The sequence below is a fragment of the Pyrgilauda ruficollis genome, unplaced genomic scaffold (assembly GCF_017590135.1).
Source record: "Pyrgilauda ruficollis isolate IOZ18807 unplaced genomic scaffold, ASM1759013v1 scaffold62, whole genome shotgun sequence".
In the NCBI taxonomy this organism is placed as follows: Eukaryota; Metazoa; Chordata; class Aves; order Passeriformes; family Passeridae; genus Pyrgilauda; species Pyrgilauda ruficollis.
This window is the reverse complement of record NW_024527933.1, coordinates 842,771-864,995: the sequence shown is the minus strand read 5'-3', so window position 1 is coordinate 864,995 and position 22,225 is coordinate 842,771. Positions and strand designations below refer to the sequence as shown.

The 22,225-nt window shown below is 49.4% G+C and overlaps 1 protein-coding gene across 2 annotated transcripts in view; it reads right to left on the bottom strand.

Moving 5' to 3' along the window:
- Window positions 1–22,225, bottom strand: part of COL5A1 (collagen type V alpha 1 chain) — a 128,899-nt gene that overhangs the window by 46,577 nt on the left and 60,097 nt on the right. For both annotated transcript variants that reach the window (XM_041483929.1, XM_041483930.1), the window contains exons 8-20: window positions 19,833–19,985; window positions 19,506–19,562; window positions 15,674–15,715; window positions 15,392–15,454; window positions 11,441–11,515; window positions 8,971–9,063; window positions 6,388–6,444; window positions 5,940–5,993; window positions 5,279–5,332; window positions 3,681–3,734; window positions 2,786–2,839; window positions 2,227–2,280; window positions 945–989 (exon numbers count right to left, since the gene is read on the bottom strand). In XM_041483929.1, coding sequence (XP_041339863.1) covers window positions 945–989; window positions 2,227–2,280; window positions 2,786–2,839; window positions 3,681–3,734; window positions 5,279–5,332; window positions 5,940–5,993; window positions 6,388–6,444; window positions 8,971–9,063; window positions 11,441–11,515; window positions 15,392–15,454; window positions 15,674–15,715; window positions 19,506–19,562; window positions 19,833–19,985 — 855 coding nt within the window. The remainder of the gene's footprint in view (window positions 1–944; window positions 990–2,226; window positions 2,281–2,785; window positions 2,840–3,680; window positions 3,735–5,278; window positions 5,333–5,939; window positions 5,994–6,387; window positions 6,445–8,970; window positions 9,064–11,440; window positions 11,516–15,391; window positions 15,455–15,673; window positions 15,716–19,505; window positions 19,563–19,832; window positions 19,986–22,225) is intronic.

Here is a 22,225-nt window from a genome sequence, read left to right as displayed (position 1 = left end):
AACAAAGGAAATGCATTCAGGATGGAATCAGCAGCCAGCAACTGCAGCACACAGAAATCTACAGCCAGCACCAGCAGCTTGCATTGCAATAAAGTGAGAAATACTCAGTATTAGGGGGGAAAAATGCCTTTTCAGAGTGTTTGACAGCCTGTCTGTTTGGTTTTTTAGTGGGATTCTCCTTGAAAGCATTTCTTTGGCTTGGTCTAAGTCCAATTTGTCCAAGCCCAGTGAGATCTCCATCCTTCCTCACACCAGGAACTGCAGCTCCTCCTCCAGCTGCTCTGCAGCACGTGGGGCCCAAACATTGACAAAATGCAGACTGAGGAAGTTCTGTGTGCTGGGAGCAGGACACTGACCCCACTGAAGGCAGAAAAGTCTCTCTGAGCTCAATCCTGCCAGGATTTCATCCCGAGGTTTATCAGGAGTCACTGACACTGCTCAGGACAAAATGTGGGAGCTCTGTGGTGAAGATGCCACTGCCCTGAGATAAAACCCTGTTCTCACTGGAATTTGCTATGAATACTCACAAAAAATGTATTTTATATCTATTTTCCACACCTAATTTCTACCCCAGCCCGATTACCTCAAGCCCAAACCAGAGAGAAGGGTACAGGCAGGAAAAATACGACATTAATCTGCATTTTATATTTACAGTTATGATTTTTCTGAGCAATCAATGAGATTTTTTTCTTCATTAAAAACAAACCAAATCAAACAAACAAACAAAAGAACTCCCACCATTGTGAGAGTGAAAATAAGTGAAAATTATGAATGAAAATTAGCAAAGCAGAGTTGTTCCAGCACAGCCCACTCTCAAATTGCTCACGTGGAGCTTCAAGCTGAGTTCAATCCCTGCAGGATCTCAGGGCAAAGCTGCCCTGAGAGAGCCCTAAAAATGCCTTTTCCACCCCAAATCCATGGAAGGGGGGATGAGGGATACTCACAGGTTCTCCAGGGAGACCTCTGGGTCCAACTTCTCCATCATCTCCCTGGGCAGCAGCAGAGGCACGGAGAGAAGCAGCAAGAGACAGAAAAAATCCACATTTAATTCAGCCACCCACAGGGGTTTTGTCCTTTTTAAATAATATTCACGCAGAAAAGCAGTTTCTCTGGAGCATTGACAGGGTTTCTGTGCCTAAGGAAGACCTTGGAAGCTTGAGGACTAAAATTGAGTTTACCAGGGACTAGAAAGGCCTGAGGATCCTTCAGAATTCCTGCTGAGGTTTAGAAAGATGGATTTTGCCACCAGACAAGGGGCTGTAGACACAACTCAGGGAAGATTTAACACCAAACTGAGTGGCAGGCAGGGTGGGAATGGGGTTTAGCCAAATCAGAGCTCCTCAGATAAACCAGAAGCAGCAAAAGGCTGATTCTCCATCCCTCCTCTCCATATCCTGCTGGGATAAAACCCCAAAATTATCAAATGGTGCTTCCCCTGAGTTGATTTTCACCCTAAACCTGAGGCTCCTCCTCAGGAAACCAAGCCCAGCAGGGAGTCCTTGGAATCCTCCCTCCAGTGCTGATCACCCCCTGCTCTGCTCCCACCCTGCAGTTTTTTCCTTTTCCTTTTGGGATTCTGACTCTCCTCCTTCCCCCTCCAGCTTTGCTCTGCTCAGCCTCAGAGCACTTCACAGCCACCATTAATTAACCCACCCTCCCAGGCTGTGGTGAGGGTTATCTCTGTGATTATTTGAGTTTTACAGGGACACAAAGAGCCCAAAGTGGGAAGAAAACACTGTGGAAGGGGATGATAGCTGGGAAATCCACGCTGGCTCCTCAGCTTGAACCACACACCCGTGGCTTCAGCAGTTTTAAGCTCTCCCCTTAAACCAGAGCTGGGATCACTTAGTCTGGGCTTTGCTGAACACCCTCTGCTGTTGGCTGAAGGGGGAGTGAACAATTCAGTCTTTGATTCCTGCCTCTGTCTGGAGTTTCTGCTCTCCAAATCTGGCTGCAATCCTCTGGGTTTCAGAAAATCAGAAGCCATCATTTGCTCATCGTGAGCAATAATTCACTCTCTGTGCTATTTTCTTTTTCCTCTTAACAAAACCTGAGTTTCCTGACCAGATCTTTAAAGCCAAACTCTTCTTTCCACTTCAGCTCCCATCTCCTTGCCCTGCTTCCCTCCCAGGGAAGGCTCAAGGCCTGGGAGCTCCTGCCTGGTGCTGCATCTGCTTCTTGTTTCCAGGGGTTCCTTAGGAATTCCCAATCCCCAGGCAGACTTACCCTCTCCCCATCCTCTCCAGGAGCCCCTGGGGGGCCGTGGGGGCCTGGCTCACCCTGCAAAAAAAGGCAGAAAGTGGTTCAGAGAAGGTGCAAACACTCTGGCAATGGAAACCACCAGGGAATGGGGATGAACCAAGGCATGGATTTGATTTTTCTGTCTGTGCTGGAGGTCCCTGTGCCCTCAGAGCTGCCTCTGTCTCTGCTCCAGGGAGGGGAGGGACACCCAGCCTGCCAAAATAACCTTCCCCCATTTCCCCCCACCACCATCCCATTTTTTAAATTATAAATTGTAATTTCAAACATTTTCCACCCCATCCAACAGCAGGTTTTGCCTCTTGCTTTGGTTTTTCAGGCTGCATTGCTTTAAGGTAATTTTTCCTCCCCATCCTGATTTGAGCAGCCCCAGAAGGATGCTGCAGAGGGATTTTGCAGGGTGAAGGTGCTGAGACATCCCACAGGCTCTTAGGAACACTCATCCTCTCCTGTGCCTCATCCCAGTCCCTCCCAGCCTCCTCCTCCTCCCAGGGTTTCATCCCAACCACAGTGGAAGAACACTTACTCTGTTCCCCTTCTCCCCAGGCAAACCAGCCAAGCCATCAAATCCTCGGTCACCCTGAAAGCAAAACCAGTTTAAAACCCATTTTAAACCAGTTTAAAACCATTCAAAACACATTTCCAGCTGTATTTGAGTACCCTTCCTGTTTATTTCCTTTCTGTGGTGAGGAGGGATGGATTTTCTCCCTCAGACATTCAGCCTTCACTTTCAGTTTTCCGTCCCCTCCTTGCATGGCAGCCCCTCCTCAGAGGGACAGGCTCATAACAGCACTTTGCTGGGTAAATGATTTGTGCTCTCCAATCTCTGCCTCAAACCCCCATCTCTTGCAGCCTTAAATATCTTCATAATAAAGAGTTTAAACACTCCAAGGCACCATTCCCTGGGCAAACTCTCCCTGCATTCCATTTCCAGCACAGCAGCTTCTTTCCTGCTTGGTAATTCTGGCAGATTGCAGCAGAATGAAGGGATTTTGTCTCCAATAAAAAAAAAATAATAGAGGGGATTAAAATTCTTCACCACACCTCCAATTCCTCACCTGGTTAAGAGGTGGTTTTTTGGTGGTTCCACTCTAGAGGCTTTCCAGCCACTCGTTCGTGTTTGTTTTTTGTAATTGGGATTCTGAAGTATTTGTTCTACAACTGCAGCATATTTCATCCAGCAGTTCATTAAAAAAAAAAAAATTAAAAAAAAAAAAAAAACAAACAGGAAAAGAAAAGGGAAAATTGCTATTCTGCCTTCCAGAAGCATGTTTAACTTCCCTCTCTTAACTTCACAGGAGCCTCTGGACCAGCTCACAACCTCCTCCAAGCAAGCTGGGCTCCTTCTCCAGGGGTCCCTCAGGTCATTCCTGCTGAAGAGAAGGTGCAGATTCCCCAAATCCATAAAAACCTGGCACTACCTTTGGTCCTGTCTGGCCTGGCATCCCCCGGGCACCGTCACTGCCAGCTCGTCCCTGCAACAGAGAACACCAAAGTCAAACCCAGAGGGTAACACAGAACCACAGGGACAACTGGGGTTGAGACAGGGTTTAGTTAAACCAGAGAAAGGGTTTATTTAAGTCAGGTGAGGGAAAAATCCCTGCTCTGTGTTTGAAGCCACATCCTGGGGCTAATGAGAGGTGGGAGACGAATGGCAGCGAAGCCACTTCACTACATGGGCCATGGTCGTTGGTTTTATGTGAAAAAATGATCTCCCAGCACATTTTAAGAGATGCTAATGATGATGGCTGCAAGTTGGAATGAGAGTTTCTGTTTCCAGGAAGGCAGAAGTGGGTCACACACAAGACTTGCTCGTTCCTTCCTCTGGCAAGTGGTGTCATGGCGAGCCAGAGGGGGGTGTGAAATAAAAATCAGAATTAGGGATGGAAACAGAGCAGGATTTACACCTGATCCATTCTTGGGACTGGATTCTCCTCACATACTGCCAGGAGTGGGGACTCCAAGCCAGTTCAAAGTATTTGTGCAGCTCCCAACACCAGGGAGCCAAAACACCCCGGGGTAAAAGAGTGGGATGTGCAGCTCTGAATTCCCCACACACTGCTCAGATTTTAACTCCCATCCTTCTTTATGTCCTCCCAGATTTTAACTCTCATCCTCATTTTTGTCCTCCCAGTTTTCAACTCCCATCCTCATTTTCATCCTCCCAAATTTTAACTCTCCTCCTCATGTGTGTCCTCCCAGATTTCAACTGCCATTCTCATTTGTGTCCCAAATTTTAACTCCCATTCTCATTTGTGTCCTCCCAAATTTTAACTCCCATCCTTGTGTCCTCCCAGTTTCTGTCCTCCCAAACTTTAACTCTCCTCCTCATTTGTGTCCCAAATTTTAACTCCCATCCTTGTCAGATTTTAACTCCCATCCTGATTTCTGTCCTCCCAAACTTTAACTCTCCTCCTCATTTGTGTCCTCCCAAATTTCAACTCCCATCCTTCTGTCCTCCAAGACTTTAACTCCTATCCTGATGTCCTCTCAGGTTTTAACTCCCATCCTGGGCCCTCCCAAATTTTAACTCCCATTCTCATTTGTGTCCCAGATTTCAACTCCCATTCTCATTTTTGTCCTCCCAAATTTTAACCCTCATCCTTGTTTCTGTCCTCCAAAATTCTAACTCCCATCTTTGTGTCCTCCCAGATTTTAACTCCCATCCTGATTTCTGTCCTCCTAGATTTTAACTCTCCTCCTCATTTGTGTCCTCCCAAATTTCAACTCCCATCCTTCTGTCCTCCGAGATTTTAACTCCCATCATTCTGTCCTCCCAGATTTTAACTCCCATCCTTGTGCCCTCCCAGATTTTAGCTCCCATCCTGATTTGTACCCTCCCAAATTGTCACTCCCACCCTGGTTTGTGTCCCCCAGGGTGGCCCTGGCCCAGCCCAGCCTGGCCGCCGGCCGGCTCTTGTGCAACGCCCTCGGCGCAGAGGAATTGTTTGGCAGCAGGAGCAGTTTCCAGCAGGAATTGCAGCTCCTGCCTGCTCAGCACAGCTGCCAGGACACTCACCCTGCGGCCTGGCTTCCCTGCAGGACCGGGAGGACCTTGGATGCCTCGTGGACCCTGCAAGGAATCGAGGAGAGAGGAAGAAATGTCACCTGAAGGGAGCACGAGCAGAGCTGGTGATCAGTGCCCGCTTCAGGCACTGCTGGGGCTCTCAGGGCCACCAGGGCTCCAAAATGAATCCCTGGAGCAGAGCCTGTGGTTCCAAACACACAGGGAAGGGTCAGAGCTGGGCATCTCCAGGAATTGTAGGTGTTTGTCCATGGGGAAGCTTTTGCAAGCACGTGGTGGAGATGCATCCCATAAATCACTTCCCTTGGCATCAGAAAATGGGAACTTTCCCTCAGTGCAGGGTTTAAGGCTTGGAAGAACAAAATCCTGAGCATTAGTGAATTCTCCACAGTTCAAATTATCTTTTATGTACAGGACTCCTCCATGGGTGTTTTCCCAGGAAGGGAGCTGCAGAGTTTTACACTGCTGGCTTGAAACCATGTCCAGAGCCTGAATTTAGACACTTGGAGGGACATCTCCATGCCAAACAGGTGTTCCCACAGCTTCCTGCTCCCAATTGGCACAGGGTGACTGAATCCCTGCTTCCCAACAGCCTCTCATGCAGGACTGGCTGCTCCACCCCTCATTTCTCCAGCTCCCCCAGTTCCACACTCACCTGAGGTCCCATTTCTCCAGCTTCTCCCTTCAGTCCTCCACTGCCTGGGGGTCCCTTTGGACAGAGAAGAGGATTTATTATATTTTTCCTCAAGGGAGACAGAGAAGAAGATTCCACATTAAGGAAAAGCCATTCATGGATCAAGAGCCCACAGGGAGCTGGATCAGCTGGGTTGGCTCCATCCTCACCAATTCCATCACTCCCAGTTCCATCCTCACCAATTCCATCACTCCCTAGTTTCATCCCTCAGTTCCATCCCTCCAAATCCATCCCATCATTTTCATCCCATCCCCCCAGTTCTATCCCACCAATTCCATCTCCCCAATTCCATCCCCCCAATTCCATCCCTCCCCAGCCACCACTCCCCAATTCCATCTCCCAGTTCCATCCCCCCAATTCCATGTCCCAATTCCACATCCCCAGTTCCATCCCCCAGTCCCACACTCACCATGGGTCCCGGCCGCCCCGTCAGGCCCATGGGTCCCGCTGGTCCCCTCAGTGCCAGCTGCAACAGAAGGACAAACGGGGCTCACCTCGTGACAAAGCCACCACTGAGCCACCAGCCTCACTGCTCTCCACACCCACAAACCCCTGGAGCAACGTCCACATCCCAAGGGAATTCCAGATGCTGTCCCACAATGGGCAAGGAACTTCTCCTTGCCCAGATTTGCTGTGGCTGCCCCTGGATCCCTGGAAGTGTCCAAGGCCAGACTTGGAGCCACCTGGGATCAGGGAAGGTGTCCCTGCCCATGGAAGGGCTGGGAATGAGATGGGCTTGAAGCTCCCTCCCAACCCAAACCATTCTGTGATTCTATGAAAGCCCCTGGACTGTCCATGAATCTGCTGAGAGGACATAAATATTTATGACCCCACTTCAGCTGAAAAGAATTTTTTTCTTTATTGTCCTGGTGGTTCAATTTTAGAGAAATTTTTCCCTTTTTTTTTTTGGTTAACATCCTCCAAAGTGAACTCCAATTCAAACTGAACACAGGGGGCTTTTAGCTCCATAATTAAGGAGTCGTGTTAACCATGCATCAACCCAATAATTCCCATGGTGGGAAATGGAGCTGGGCCATGCTTTAAAACGTCCCTCAGACAATTTGTTCCCTCGTGACAATCCAACACTTCCAAAGAGTTGTAATTATCTGTGTACTCCAGTAATTAAAATCTACCCAGTGACTGAGCTTGGAATGGCAGAAATATTGCACAAATGCTGGGTTCTGTGGCATCTTTTTACAACACCCCATTAAAAAGGAGATGCTGTGAACCACTGCTGGCTGCAACAACACTCGGTGCCTAATGAAAGCCAAATTTTAAGGGGATAAATCAACCTAATAATGCAATTAACAGCAGTGATAATGAGAAAAACAAACCCAAAAAGGAAAAGGTTATGCTTGCTGCAGGACCCTGTTTTCCAATCCTGTCATATCCTGTAGTTCCTTACAAAAATGACATTTATTTCCCTTTCTGCATCATGGTTTTCAGCCAAAATGTTGAAGTTCACGAAAAAATTGATTTTTGTCCTTTCTAGAAATATTCAACTTTTTATCCACAGTTCAAAAGTTACCCAGGATTTATCTGGGTTTTAAAGTTTTTTCCCCAAACTTGAAAATTTAAATAAAAAGGGACTTTTAATGAGGAGAGGGAGATTATTTATTTTTGGGTAAATCACAATTTTCAGCAGGCAGAACAACAAAAAAAAAAAAAAAGAAAGAACAAAAGCAGAGAGTTGGAGAAAGCAGATGCTTCTCATGAAGCGTTTATCAGGTCAAACCCTCTATTTCCCAGGAAAATAAAATGCTGATGGAAAAACGCTGGGCAGGCTGGAAATTAAGACTGACAAGGTAGCACCAGGAACATAATCCAGGATATTATTGGCAGCACAAGGTTAATGGACAGGAAAATGCAGTGGCTGGGAGGATCAGGACTCTGCCTGAATCTGTAAAAAACCCAATTAAATTCCTTTGGAAAAGGATGGAAAGCAGAAAATTCCCAGCTAAGGCAAACACCTCATTAAAAACCCACCAGGGGCAGGTGCCACCCATGGGGGGAGATCCCAAAGGATTTTATCCCATATAAAGGTGAAATAAATTGAGTTTTTTGCTTATTTTAGCCCCCAAAAAATCCGTGTTAAAATCTGCAAACAGCTCAGAGTGACAAAGCAGCTCCAGCCACACATCCCAGCTGCAGCCAGATGTGGGCTCTGGAGCTGTCCCCAAATAAAACAGCCCCAAAGCTGTGTCCCTTTGGGAATTGCCACCCTAAGAAATGTTCTCCTTCATGGCAAGGGTGTGTTTGCAGCAGAATTTTGTGCCTTTGGGGCAAACAGAGCAGTTTGGGAACTGTGGGGATCCTCCTCTCTTTCTGCATCTCTGTTTTTAATGTCAGCACTCAGGAAAGCTCCCACGAGCACCCAGGGGAGGACAATTTCAGAGCTCCACTGGCTAAAAATGAAGTTTTATTTTGAAGAGAGGAGCGCAAAGCTTTTCCCACTGAGTGTCCATGCAGGCAGGGAGCAGGAGCTGTACTGGGAATGTGCCAATCGTGTTTCACCAGCGAGCCAGGGATGATTTGGACATCAATCAATAAGGCCATCCGGGGAAAGAAATGTTCCAGGGATGGTCACGTATTCCCAAATAAATGCATGAAATTACGAATCTGCCTGTTGAGATTCTGGGAGCTGGGGACAGCTTCTGTCTGTGACATAGGTTTCATTATTAGGGTTTACTGGGGGGGAGAAACCATAGAAAAATAAGGAAACGCTTTGAGCCCAGCCCCCAGCTGCTCATAGGGACCCTCAAAATACAAATACACCGAAGCCAGAGGCCTGCAGGAGATTAAACCCATCTTTCCATCAGCTGGGCGTTAGTAAAAACCCGAACCACGCCGCTGCAATCCCGTGGCAGGCGAGAGGTTCCGCCAGCAGCACTGAGGATGAGCGTGGTCACAGAGATGTGAGAGGTTGATTCTGCTCGGGCAGAATTCTGGGTTCTGGGAGCCGTGGCAGGCTCTGCCAGCTGGCAGCACTCACCCTGGCCTGCTGCAGGATAGCCTGGGCTTGCGCCTCCTGGGCTGACACCATGGGTCCTTTGGAGCCCGCGTCGCCTCCGCCGCTGAAGCGGAACTGGTGGGAGCAAGGTGACAAAGCAAGTCACAACTCTGTCCCTGCGGCCTCCCCAGGCTGAGCCTGAGCAGCTCCGTCCAGCCCCGAGCCCACCCCAGCCCTCCCAGTAACCCCAGTAACCCCAGTGGCCTCGGCCCACGGCTCAGGGCCACCGAGGGAGCGATTCCCACGCGCTGCAGCTCGGGGTGGCAACAGTGAGGGGGATTGTGGCCTCGGGGACCTCCCACACCACAGCCAGCACCCAGGGGGGTCTGCCAGGGCTGGCAGCCCTGCTCTCCCAGAACTGGCATTCCTGCTCTCCCAGAACTGGCATTCCCTGGTGCCCAAGGCTGGCATCCCTGCTCTCCCAGGGCTGCCATTCCTTGCCCTCCCAGACTGGCATTCCCTGCTCCTCCAGACTGGCATCCCTGCTCTCCCAGGGCTGCCATTCCCTGGTGCCCAGGGCTGCCATTCCCTGCTGTCCAGACTGGCATGCCTGCTCTCCTGGGGCTGCCATTCCCTGCCCTCCCAGGGCTGCCATTCCCTGCCCTCCCAGGGCTGCCATTCCCTGCTCTCCCAGAACTGCCATTCCCTGCTCTTCCAGACTGGCATCCCTGCTCTCCCAGGGCTGCCATTCCCTGCCCTCCCAAGACTGGCATTCCCTGCTCGCCCAGGGCTGCCATTCCCTGCCCTCCCAGACTGGCATTCCCTGCCCTCCCAAGACTGGCATTCCCTGCTCGCCCAGGGCTGCCATTCCCTGCCCTCCCAGACTGGCATTCCCTGCCCTCCCAAGACTGGCATTCCCTGCTCGCCCAGGGCTGCCATTCCCTGCCCTCCCAGACTGGCATTCCCTGCCCTCCCAAGACTGGCATTCCCTGCTCGCCCAGGGCTGCCATTCCCTGCCCTCCCAGACTGGCATTCCCTGCCCTCCCAAGACTGGCATTCCCTGCCCTCCCAGACTGGCATTCCCTGCCCTCCCAAGACTGGCATTCCCTGCTCTCCCAAGACTGGCATTCCCTGCTCTCCCAGGGCTGCCATTCCCTGCTCTCCCAGGGCTGCCATTCCCTGCTCTCCCAGGGCTGCCATTCCCTGCTCTCCCAGACTGGCATTCCCTGCTCCCCCAGACTGGCATTCCCTGCTCTCCCAGACTGGCATCCCTGCTCTCCCAGACTGGCATTCCCTGGTGCCCAGGGGTTGTCTCAGGTTATTTGTGCAGCTCTGGACAAAGCTGAGCTGCTGGAGCATGGCACTTTGTCCAAACACCACAGTTTGGGCTGCTGTTCAAGCCAGGAGCCTTCAGCACTCAAAAATGCCCCAAATATTGATGTTTTATTTCCCCAACTTTGAAACAGAAGGAGTTTAGTATTTCCTTCCACCCCCCTTTCCTTGGCCTGCTGCTGCCTTAGCTGGCAGGTTTTGCAAGGAGGACACTCCTGGTGGCTGGAAGAACCTCCTTGGACAGCTCTGTCACCTGTGTTTCACCTCAGCTGGCTTTAGGTGTGTGACCATACCAGCCTGGCAGGGAAATGTGAAGGAATTCAGTTCCCAAGCCCACGGCTGGCTCCTGGAGTGGCCAACAACTGTGGTGTGGTGGCCAGCAAAGCTCCACGTGCAGCTCCTCGCCCAGGCTCCTGCCAGAAACCTCCCCAGGCTAGACAATCAGCTGAGGTTTTTCCCTAAAAACTCCTTCCCTCTGCTACCCAAGTGCTCATTTCCAGCAGCTGGTTGCCTCACATCAAAAAAAAAAAAAAACCAAAACATTTCTTTACTGTCCCAGGAGCAACAAGGCTGATTTGGGACTTGCTGGCTTTGTGGAGGAGGAGGAGAACCACACAAAACGACCACTGCTCATTAAAAGAGGTGGATTCGTTCAGGTGACTGAAAATCTGGCACTTTGAGGAGCTGTTAGAGGTTCCTGAGTATAGGACAGAGGGTTCTGCATGGAAATTTGGCTCTTGGAGGTGTCTTCAGTTGTTTCTTCATGGTTTTATCTCTCTCTGTCCAGTCAGAAACTCTGCAGCTCCTTCAGAATTCAAGAAATGTTGGGACAATGCTCTCAGGCACAGGGTGGGATTTCTGGCCTTGTCCTGGGCAGAGCCAGGAGCTAGACTCAATAATCGTTGTGGGTCCCTTCCACCTTGGGATATCCCATGATTTTTATCATTATCCATCACTGCTAGAAATTTTTGACTTGCTTTTGACTAGCGAAGGAGCTCCAGTGCTTTGCAAAAAGTCGATTTACAACGGGAACCATCCAGATCCATCTTTTATCTCAAGGAAAACATGTCCTTGGGGTAAAGGAGATGGGAGATTTCTGCAGGAAGGGGCATTAAACAGCAGCAAAACCAAGAAATCTGACTCATTTTAATCCTTTTTTTTTTATACTGTTTGTACTCACAGGCAGCATAAGCATTGTCCCTGGTGGTCCTGGCAATCCATCTGCTCCTGGGAGACCTGGGCGTCCAGGTGGGCCCTGAAAGAGGAAGAAATTAAAATAAGCTTCTAAAATACCATTTTGGTTCTGTCTAACAGCTGTGGTTATGCCACGATATTGTCACGACAGGGATTGAGTTTGTGGCAATCCAAATTTTTCTTCAATTTTCTTCATTCCCTCCTCTCCCATCCTGCCCCTGCTATTTCCAGGGTCTGCCTCATGCAGTTTTGGAGCAATCCAAGCCCCTGCCATGCTCCAAGTTAACAGAATCAATGTTTAGAGTTGGATCTCTTAAAAACTATCAAAAAACCCCAAAAATAGATGAAACTTCCTAACTCAGTGAGAGAGAAATGGAGAGAAATTCATTCCTGCACGCATTCAGTTGCGTAATTTTATTTTTCTCTCTTTTTTTTTTTTTAAATTATTTTAGTCCTTTGAGGTTCCTTCCACCTCCAGTGGAGTGATCCTGTCAGGGGCTGTAAATCAGCCCAAATCCATGGATCTCCAGTGGAGAATCTTTAATTGGCACTAAAGCAATGAGTGGGCAGTCAAGGATCTATTGATGAGGCCATAAAGAATCAAAAATAGCCAATTTCCCTGGCAAAAACTTGAGGCTAACCCAGATTTCCTCCTCATTCCATATGCAAATGAGAGGACAGCAATGTGTGAGGCTAATTGCAATTTTCATGGCAGTTTATGGCAACAGGGATTTGACCTCATCCCAGCCAGGCCAAGAAAAGCCCCAGTGCTCCTTTTGTGGCCAGCAGGTCAGGATTGAGGACTTGGCTCCTCCTTTAGTTAGGAAACATCAACAATAAATCAATTTACAGGGAGCTGACTCTCTTGGAAGGGCAAGCAATGAACATTTCTGTAGTTCTCGCTCTCCTCAACCTGCCTGCAGCCTGTTCAGACCCCAGGAAAAAATGTAAATACAAAATCCTGCCACAAATCTCAGACACAGGAACACCAAGAAGCCAGGCAGTCCTAAGGTCACTCCACAAAGGAGGTGGATAAAGGTGGGAAAGACAAATAGGCAACAAAGTGCCTAAAAATCAGAATATTTGACCAAAACAACCCAACAGGCCACCAAAGCAAAGGATTTGGTGCTTTATCCTTGCCCCACACCCTTCCAGCAAGATCTGCCCACCCCACATCTCTCTGCTCCCTCTTCTTCCATGTCCAACTTTACAATTCCCTCATTCCCTCCCCTTAAAAAAAAAAAAAAACAAAAACAACAAAAAACCAAACAAAACCAAACCCAAAGCACTCAGGCTGAAGTTTCCAGCAGAAATCAGAGCCCAGCCCTGGTGGGGGTGAGGAGCTGCCCAGCCTGGCCAGGGCTGTGGTGTCCCCAGCTGGGCTGGCCCTGTCCCCACCCCACAAGGACAAGGCACCACGACCAGCCTGGAATAACAACGCTGCTCCCAGGGCTGGATCAGCAGAAAAATGGCACAAATAATTTAGGCCAGGCTTGTTTTATATGACAAACTTTCTTTTCTCTCCCTCTCCTCCTATAACTCCAGCCCTGCCCATGATGGAGCAGGGCTGAGCTTGTTTATCTCTCCTGACAAGTGTTGATGCAGTGCTTTTATCCATAAATGCCTCTTTTTGTTTCAGGCTGGGTGTGGGAGGTCTTTTCCTGGTGGAATGGACCAGCAGAGGGTGGGGGGGTGGGCAATGAAACACAGGAAAATCAAACCCATAAAGCACTTTGGAAATTTAAATTCATGAATGCCTGGAAGAAATGCAGCCTGCCAGGCTCTGAGTGTAAATCTGTGTGGCTCTCCTCATGGAAATGGGGATTTGCTGATATACAGCAGCCAGGGATGGATGGGGACTTCAACTTGCATTTTTTGCAGTGCTCTGAAATGCCAGGCTGAGAGCGAAGCCTGGGGTGACATTGCCATGGAATGGTTCAGCTGGAACCTGGGGGTGTTGGTGTGGGACCAGCAGCCCACGGTGCTGAGCCTCAACATTCACCAAGTGTCTCTCTCTCCCTGGTTATTTCTCAGCCCTGGTCAGAAAATGACATCATAGGAGACGTTTCTTGCAGTTTTGGGGGTCTCCTGCTTAAGGGAGCAGCTGGAAAAAGCAGCACCCTGGAAGCACTCAGAAGCCAAATCAGGATTTTTAAGGATGCTGTTGCATTTCTGAGGGGCAGAGCTGTGCTCAGGGGAGTAATTCCCTTGGGATTCAATGACTGATGGTTTTGGAAGGTGAAGATACCTTGTGATGAGCCTTCCCCTGAGCTGTGCTTCCCCCCCAGAGCACCCAGACACCCGAATTTCCAAACAAACCCTGGGGTGGGTGAGGGAGCTGCAGTTTGCTCTAATGCTGCAGCTCACCCCCTTCAAAACAACACGTTTTCCCACTTCCTTCCTCCCAGCCTGGAGCCCCCATGGAACAGCTCTCTGCTCTCCTCAGTGCCATATTTCCTTCTTCCCACTGCTCCAGGAAAGCTGCCTAAGTCATCCCAAAGCATCCTGAGCCCTCTGGAACCTCCCACACCCAGGCTGCTCCTCAGCTCTGCTGCTGACACAAACTCCTCTGTGCCTCCTGATCGTGGAAAGATGCTTTAAATAAACAAAGCTCTTTCTTTTTTACAATGAATAAACCAGAGCTAAATGAGTGTTGGCCAATATTAAGAGAGCTGACTATTGCTGGGCTATTAATTCATTGCACCTGCCTGACAGGAGATCAAAAAATCTCTTTATCAGATGCAGGCAGAGGGAATGCTCCTCACTGTACACAGGGAAGGGTCATGTAAATTCATGAGCTACACTCTCAGGGTTAATAATAAACAGATTAAAAGAGGAGCTGCTCTAATTGAAAAGGAGGGTTTTAATACAGTTGCAGCTCCTGCGAGTTCATCACTCTCTCTGCACCCTGTGCTGGGTTACACTCTGTTCTGGACACTGGCAGGAGCAGCCTGTGCTAGAATGCAAATCATTCCTCTCACTGGGGACACAGTGCTGCTGCTGCTGCTGCTTGGCTTTGCAGGGCTGTTCCAGAGGAGCTTGGCCAGCAAATATCTGCATCTGCCTGGACAGGTGACAGAAGGAGTGTCCCTGTCCCCAGGGCCAGCATCCAGCCTGCCAGGAATGCAGGAGGAGAAGGGAGAGCTGGGCATCACACCATGGAGACAAGCAAGACAGGGATGAGGCCACAGGGAAAAACAGCACCCTGGAAATACTCAGAAGCCAAATGAAGACTTTTAGGGCTTGCCCTGTACCACTGAGAGATGCAAACCAAGAAAGGGGTGAGGCCACAGGGAAAAACAGCACCCTGGAAATACCCAGAAGCCAAATGAGGATTTTTAGGGCTCGCCCTGGACCACAGAGAGATGCAAAGCACGCCCAGCTCACCCACCCTCTGTGAATCCAGCTGCAGAGCTCCCTGTGCTGGGCAGCAGTGCGGTGCCACAAGGGTTAAGCCAGGCCTAGGAGCCCCCAGGGCTGAGCCTGGATTGATTCTGTGCTGGCAGGCAGAGATCGATGGAGCACAGGCAGGGCTCCTCGTCCTCAATCATGTCCCAGGCACCAGAAATGTGATTTCTGCTCCATCAGTAAATACAGCAGCAGTGCAAAGCAGGGGAGGGTGTTCCCAGCACTGCTCCAGGGGAAAAGGGGCAGTGCAGCAGCCACAGGGCTCCAGCCAAGCCCCAGGGAGCCAGGAGGCAACAAAGAACCTGACCTAAAACAAACACAGTGCCCAAGCTGGGGACAGTGCCATGGGAATGCCCCAGCACATCAGGAATCTGCCCTGCCCTGTATCCCACCAGGAACTCCTCTGGGAGCTGCTCTCACAGGATGAATGGGATTTTAACAGGATTTTAAGGCTCCAGGGATAGCCCACAGCCCCACTCTGCCCACACCAACCCACCCAAAGCTCCAGCAAAGAGGAGAAAACACTCACCCTCTCCCCTGGGTCACCCATCAAGCCCACGGGTCCAGTTGGTCCTGGAGGTCCTGGAAGGCCCTGGCAGAGAAAAGGGGGGGGAAAAACCTAAGCCACGAAACTCTGTTATTATTTGTAGCAGATTTCTACAAGCAGCAGGAAAAGCTTTCGAGCTCTCTGTTTATTTTTGCACCACAAAATCCACCCCAAAGCTCTCTCCGTGCACGTGTGTGGCAGATGGGAGCAACAGAGCCCGGGGACAGCATCCCACCCCAGGAGCAGGGGGAAAATGCCACTTACTGCTGGGCCTTCGGGACCAGGGGGGCCTTCCACCAGCATTCCCTGAGCAAGAGGAAGGAAAAAAAGGGATTAGACACATCCTCAAAGTCATTTTGTCCACAGGGAAATGCCCAGAGCGAGATCTGTTATTAAATATTTCAGCTCTTGCTGCTGCCTGGAGACATCCCAGAGCTGGAGGGTTTGCACTCCCTCTGGATGACTTCTCCCAGAGGTGCAGAGGATCATGGAAAAGCCAAATAATGTGTAATTAAATCCCACAGGCCAGCCCTTACTCCCAGCATCAGTCCCAGCACAGCACCACCTTCCCCAGCATCACCTTCCCCTTCTCCCTTTGCTGAGAGCTAGGGGAAAAGCAAATCCTGGACTTGATCCAGCCTTGATGGTGCTGGAGCTTGAGGAAAAAGCTGTTCCTAGCCCTAAAGAGCTCAACAAGAAGTTAGCAATCAAGTTGCAAGGTGGTTTTTAAGTGATTTTCTTCCAGCAGACTGCACGCTGTGATTTCCTCTGTGAACGTAGGAAATCACTGTGTGGGAAAAATTCTGGGATATTGTTACTCCAACCTCTTCAATCTAAATATTTTGTCATCACTGTAGATCACATCTATCATGTACTCAGGAAAATTAAGGTTTGGGGGTTTTTTTCCCTCATAAGTATGCAAGAATCAGGAAAGAAACCTCCCAATCCACCTGGAAAATGCTTTAAAGAAGGATCAGGGTAATGGTTTGGGAAGAGCTCTGTTCCTTTTATCTCTGGATCAGGGATAAAGCAGCTCAGGTGGAGTCAGCAATCCCCAGCTCACCTGTGGCTAACAGGGACATTTTTCCTAAGGGATGAACTCTTATAAAAATCTGTGGATGAGCAGTTGGCTCCATGCAGGAGCTGCTTTGGGGTCACCCTAAAATGTTCTCAGGCTCTGGTGCCAAAAGCCTCAGCTGACCCCACTCCAACCGAGCTGAACGAATCTGAAATGTCTGCAGGAAAATCCAGGCATTCCTTCCCCAAAAACCCACACTCCCTAAGCCCAGAGCAGCAAAAAATAACCTAAAGCAGCCTGCCATGAGCCAGCCCTGCTTCCATCAGGGGTCCTGCACCAAAAATAAGCGTGGCCAGCTCTGTTCTCTGCCTTTCCTGGTGCCCACACTCATTGCCACGGCATTTCAAATCTCAGAGAGGACCTGGCTCCCACTGCAGCTGGATGTGAGAGGGGAAATTTGCTGCTGCCACCATAGGAGAGGCTCTGCAGCTCCTCACCAGGGAGGAATTCAGGTCATGGTCATGTCCCTTTCAGCTTCAGCCACGGAAATATTTCACTGGGTGGGAATTAGGGGTGAATTCCACACGCCTGTCCTCCAGCCTGCAGGGAAACCCCAGAGATCCCAGTGCAGGGACACCCCGAGATGATGGATTTTGGATGGATCTTCTTGAGATCCCAGCACATGGACACCCCAAAACCCATCCTCCTTCAGATCCCAGCATATGGACACCCCAAAATCCCTCACAGCATACAAACACTCCAAAATTATGGATTTTGGATGGATCTTCTTGAGATCTCAGCATATAAACACCCCAAAACCCATCCTTGTTGAGATCCCAGCACATGGGCACCCCAAAATCCATCCTCCTTGAGATCCCAGCACATGGACACCCCAAAACCCATCCTTTTTGGAGACCAGTGATGGCACATTCTGGTGTGACAGGTTCTAAAGCAGAAATTAATCAGAGTGCAGAGAATCCCAGCCCACACAGGAGGTTTTTAGGGTGCTGCTGTGAGCACACACAGCACCAAGGCTCTGCTCCCCAGGACACTCCTCCCCAGGGGGAAGGGTCAGGGATAATTGGCCCATTTGGGATGCAAACATCCTTGGCACCTTCCCATATTTATCTGCTGGTTTATGTCGAGCTGGGGCCTTGGGGACATCTGGAGATTCTCCTTGGCAGGAAACCTCCTGTGTTTCCATGGATTGTTCACCAATGGGAGCCATGGAAACGTGGCAGGGATTTAGGGACAGCACCAGTGGGGTGATCCCATTGAGGGGGACAAGCCAAACATGGCTTTGGGATTGTCCTAGGGGAAAACAGGGCAAGGGTTCTGCTTCAGACACCACCCACAAGTGAAGCCAACATCCCAAAGCCACCCTGAAATCCTGTTGCAATTCAGAGGTGCTGAGCAAACCCTCCCTAGAGGGGAGCACCGGAGTCCCCCCAAAAGGACAGAGGGCTCTGAGGAGGTGCCAGCATCCTGATGACCCCGCAGCTGAGATATTTGGGATCCCTGCATCCCTCCTCTCCATCCCTCCTGCCCCTGCCCTGCCCCGCTGCCTCCAGCAAGTGTCAGCACAGAGCAAGGATTGAAGGACAGCTGGGTTTGAAAGGGAAGGAGTAAAAATCCAGCAGAATCCAACTTTGTGCTTAGGTTTTATTTCCCTTCTCCTGCAGCTCCCATCAAAAACTGGGGAAAAAAAAGAAAGAGCTAAAAAGCGCAGCAAATCTGAATTTCCCTGCTCAAGAGGAGCTGCACGGAGAGGGACAAGGCAGCATTTGGTCTTGTTTACTTTCTGGCAAAAGCCATCCATGCTCCAGTGTTTTGAAATAGCAAAGGCGGCCAAATTCTTTCTGGATGATTAAACTTAACTATTTTGTTCGCTTTGTAGCTTTTCAGGCTGGGTTTCTGCCATCATCTTCGTGGGGTCTGGCTGCCCCCCTTCCCTTCCCACCCCTCTGATAAGGAAATTGCTGGCTCCTCCTTTTGTTTGCAGAGTGAGAGACCCAGAAAGGAAGAGAAGGAAGGAAAGGTCACAAATATTTTTACAGGGGACTCAATTGGAGTTTTTGAAGCCACGCTTCTGCACCCCGACTTCAAGGGGGAAAATCTCCCCTCCCCAGCACCTGCAGAAATTTCAGGTGAAAGAGGAAAAGGAGGAAAAATTAAAAGGGAAATAATGGCCTCAGGATGATGGGAAGTGCTGCTGCAGGGCTGGGTGCTGTGCTGGCCCTCTGCCAAGGAAAATGAGGTTAATTGAGCTGCTGAGGGTGTGCAGGCAGCAGGAGCTCAGCCCGTGGGGACCGGGCTGGGGCAGGTGGGTGCGAGGAGCTGATCCCCAATTCCAGCCTGGGAGGAGCAGGAATGGGGTACCTGGGCATCCTGGCACACAGAGAGGGGAAAAAATGGGAATTAACCAAGAGCCTCTTGCTCTGCTCACAGGAGCCCCTCAGCCAGCCCCACCACGAGGCTCCTTCCCCACCTCGGGGTGCTGGGCTGGGCACCCACAGTTTCTGCAGAGGGCACAGACAGCTTGGAATTGTTCTTTAGAAGGAAAATCAACCTCAAAATCAGGCCAGAAATACAAAGGAAGAGGGTTCCACAAAGGAAAAGCTGGTGGGACTGTGGAGCTGGTGCAGGAGCAAACCTCTCCACAGCTTTGTGCAGGGATTTATTTTATATCCCTTTTATTGTCACAGGGATAAAATTATTCCCATTGGTGGCCCAATTTAAGCCAGCCCCAAGCTGGGAGTTCAGGGCAGGACACGACTTGGATGCTCCCAAACTCCTGAGGGATGAGAGCTGCCCCCTGCCCAACACTTCAGCCCCAGGTTTTATTTTGCTAAATGAGAGATTTCATGGGAATTCTTGCACTTCCTTCACGATTTAGGTCACTCCTTGAAGCTTAAAAAAAAAATAAATTATATAATTACAGTGTTTTAGATTGAATGAACAGGGAATTCTTTCATGGGAAGTTTCCCTCCTAGCTGTCCCACTGAGAACAAATTCCCTGCACCTTTTTCCATGGGGGAAAAAAAAACCAACAAAAGCCCAAACTCAGGTACTCCTTACCGGCTCAATGATGGCAGGTTCCCCCTTCTGCCCCTTCTCACCCCGGGGGCCACCGATCTGTGGGACACAGGGAAACACAAAGCCACACAGTCAGAGAGGACATTGCCATCATCACCATCACCATCATCACCAATCCCAGCAGGAACTGGAGATCCTGGCACAATCCTGCTGAGGCTCCTGCAGGAAAGACCCAGGGCAGCTCCTTGTTTAAATACAAGTTGCAGGTGGGTGAATCCTGGTTTTTTTTTGCACTAATTCTGCTCTAAGTTATGGAAGGACCAACATTTTGAAGGAGAATGCTCCTGGGTGGAGCAGAAAGCCTCTCACCCCTTCGTAGATGGTGTCCTGGTTGGCTGGCATGCCGGGGCCGATGTCGGGAGAGGCCGTCCGGTCGTAATAATTGTCATAATAATTCCCATCATATTCCTTTATGGTTTCCTCAGTGAAATCTTTATCCAGGTCATCCCCTCCTTGAGTAGCCTGGAGAGGAAAGAGCAGCAGTGGGTCAGGCTGGAGTTTTCTCCTAGCTGGACATGCTGGAATATTAATATGTTGTTGGAATTTTGTAAAATGAGGATGCTTTATAATAATAGTGACAAGGGGGAAAATCTGGGGAGAAGTTAAATTCTGGAATTTTTAAGTGTCCAGTGACTTCTCCAACAGCAGGAAGACAGATGGGAGAAGCTTCATGTCAAATACACACTCTGGCTTTCCCTGGGATTTCTTCACTGATCCCCAGTAAAACACTGAGAGTAGAAAAGTTGGAGTGAGGAAAACACAACACAGCACAAAGCTCGTGTCAGGAGGATCCTGCAAACTGCAAATGCCTGAAGAAAGAGGTAATGGAAGTTTCAAGCTCCAAATCCTCCTCATCCCTCACAGCCCTGGTGCTGGAGACCCTGGATTATCAAGGCCAAGGAGTCCCACATCCCTTCCCAGATTTCAGATGCACACCAAACCCACGACGTGTCACTGTCAGCGTCCAATTACAGCAGGAAATGTGGAAAAACCCAAGTTCACTTCTGTGAAAGCCTCCTGTTTGTTTAGTCTGGGATCCAATCTGCTCCTGGGCTCATCCAAGGAGCAGAAGTTGTTACAAATCTGATGTCTCAATCCCTGAATCCTCTCAGAATCCTTTCAGATGCCACGGAGCACAGCAAGGACATCCAGACAAGGCTCAGAATTTCCTTGCTGCTCTCCATCTCCCTGTGCTCCCAGCAGCCTGGCAGGCACAGGCCTTTGGCACTCCTCGCTCTGAGAAGCCATGCAAGGAACGACATGTGCTGCTTTTTCCTTTGGGCTGGTTCAAATGGATCTGTTACTATCACACTCCCCCTTTTATCCTGGCTGAAATACTTCACCTGGTTTGGCACTTTGAAACCTTAAAGCCCTAATCTAAAAAAAATCTCATCTGCCTCTAAGGGTTTGAGGATAACAGCAAATTGCATTAAATGAATATCAAAAATGTCTGGTTTGGTATTTTAATTGAGGTCCTCAGGTCTATTTGCATGGAAAGATGATATTTAGAGTAAGTGGGCAGTTCCCTGCCTGAGCTTTCCTCCTCTATTTCCTTTCCTTAACAACTAAAGTGGCCCTTGAAGCCTCTTCCTTCTTCTTCCACTTTTTTATTTAAGGCCTCTCTATCAAATCTTTAATTCCTTTCTCTTAGAAAATCCAAGCTTGGCCAAAGATTTCTGGCTCTTGGTCAGGAAATGGAAAACTTTCCCATCCATGGGTTCCCTCACGTTGTCTCCCTCAGTTCCTGGAGCCTTTTCCTTTTCTCCCTGTGCATCATTTTGGGCTCTCCAACCTCATCCACCCCATTTTGGCTGGACTGGATCTCCCCCTGCCCTCGGATCTGCACCTGCCTCACTCCAGCTGCTCAGATCTTTGCTTGGACACTTTCCCTGACACCTTTTTCCCTCAAATTTCCACCTCCAGGGATCCTGGCCAACTTCTGCTGTCTCTTTTGCCAGCCTTGACTTGTGACAGCCCCACAACAAGTAATTCTCCACTGGAGAAAGCACCCCTAAGCTCTTCCTGGGAACGAGGATGGGATTTGGAAGCATTGCAGAAACATGGAATGCTGTGGGCTGGAAGGACTTTAAAGCTCATCCAGTTCCAAAACCTTGCCATGGGCAGGGACATCTCCCACTAGAGCAGGTGGCTCAGAGAACAATTCCATGTTATCCCACAATTCCCTTGCTGCTGCTCCTGGATAATGAAGAATTTGCCCATTTTTCCATTTTCCCCATTTTTTTGTCATTATTTCCTTGCTCCATGTCCTCCACAGCACCCAGCTCCCCAAAAATTCATCTCAGTCTCACCAACATTCATTATGCTATTTCAGCATCAACATAAAAAGTAAGAACTGGGCAAGTTTTAAGCACAAGAGAGTCTTGAGTGCAGCACTTCAGCTGGAGGATATTGAAGTGCAGGGAGGTAAAAGTTCAATATTCCAGCAGAAAAAGCTGTGGGGTCTGGGCTGATCCCAGCTCTGAGCAGATCCATGCACAGAATAAAGGAGTTCACACCAGGTGGATGCAGCAGTTTTGGAATCAAGGCTTTGTCCCAGTGTTGAAATGGTTTTTTTTTTTAAAAAAAAAACAACAACAAAATGAAAAACATAAAAATGCTTTTCAGTGGAAATGGCAAAATGAAAAATATTGATGTTCTCCAGCAAATCAACATTTTAAGGATTTATATTAATAACTTTGGGA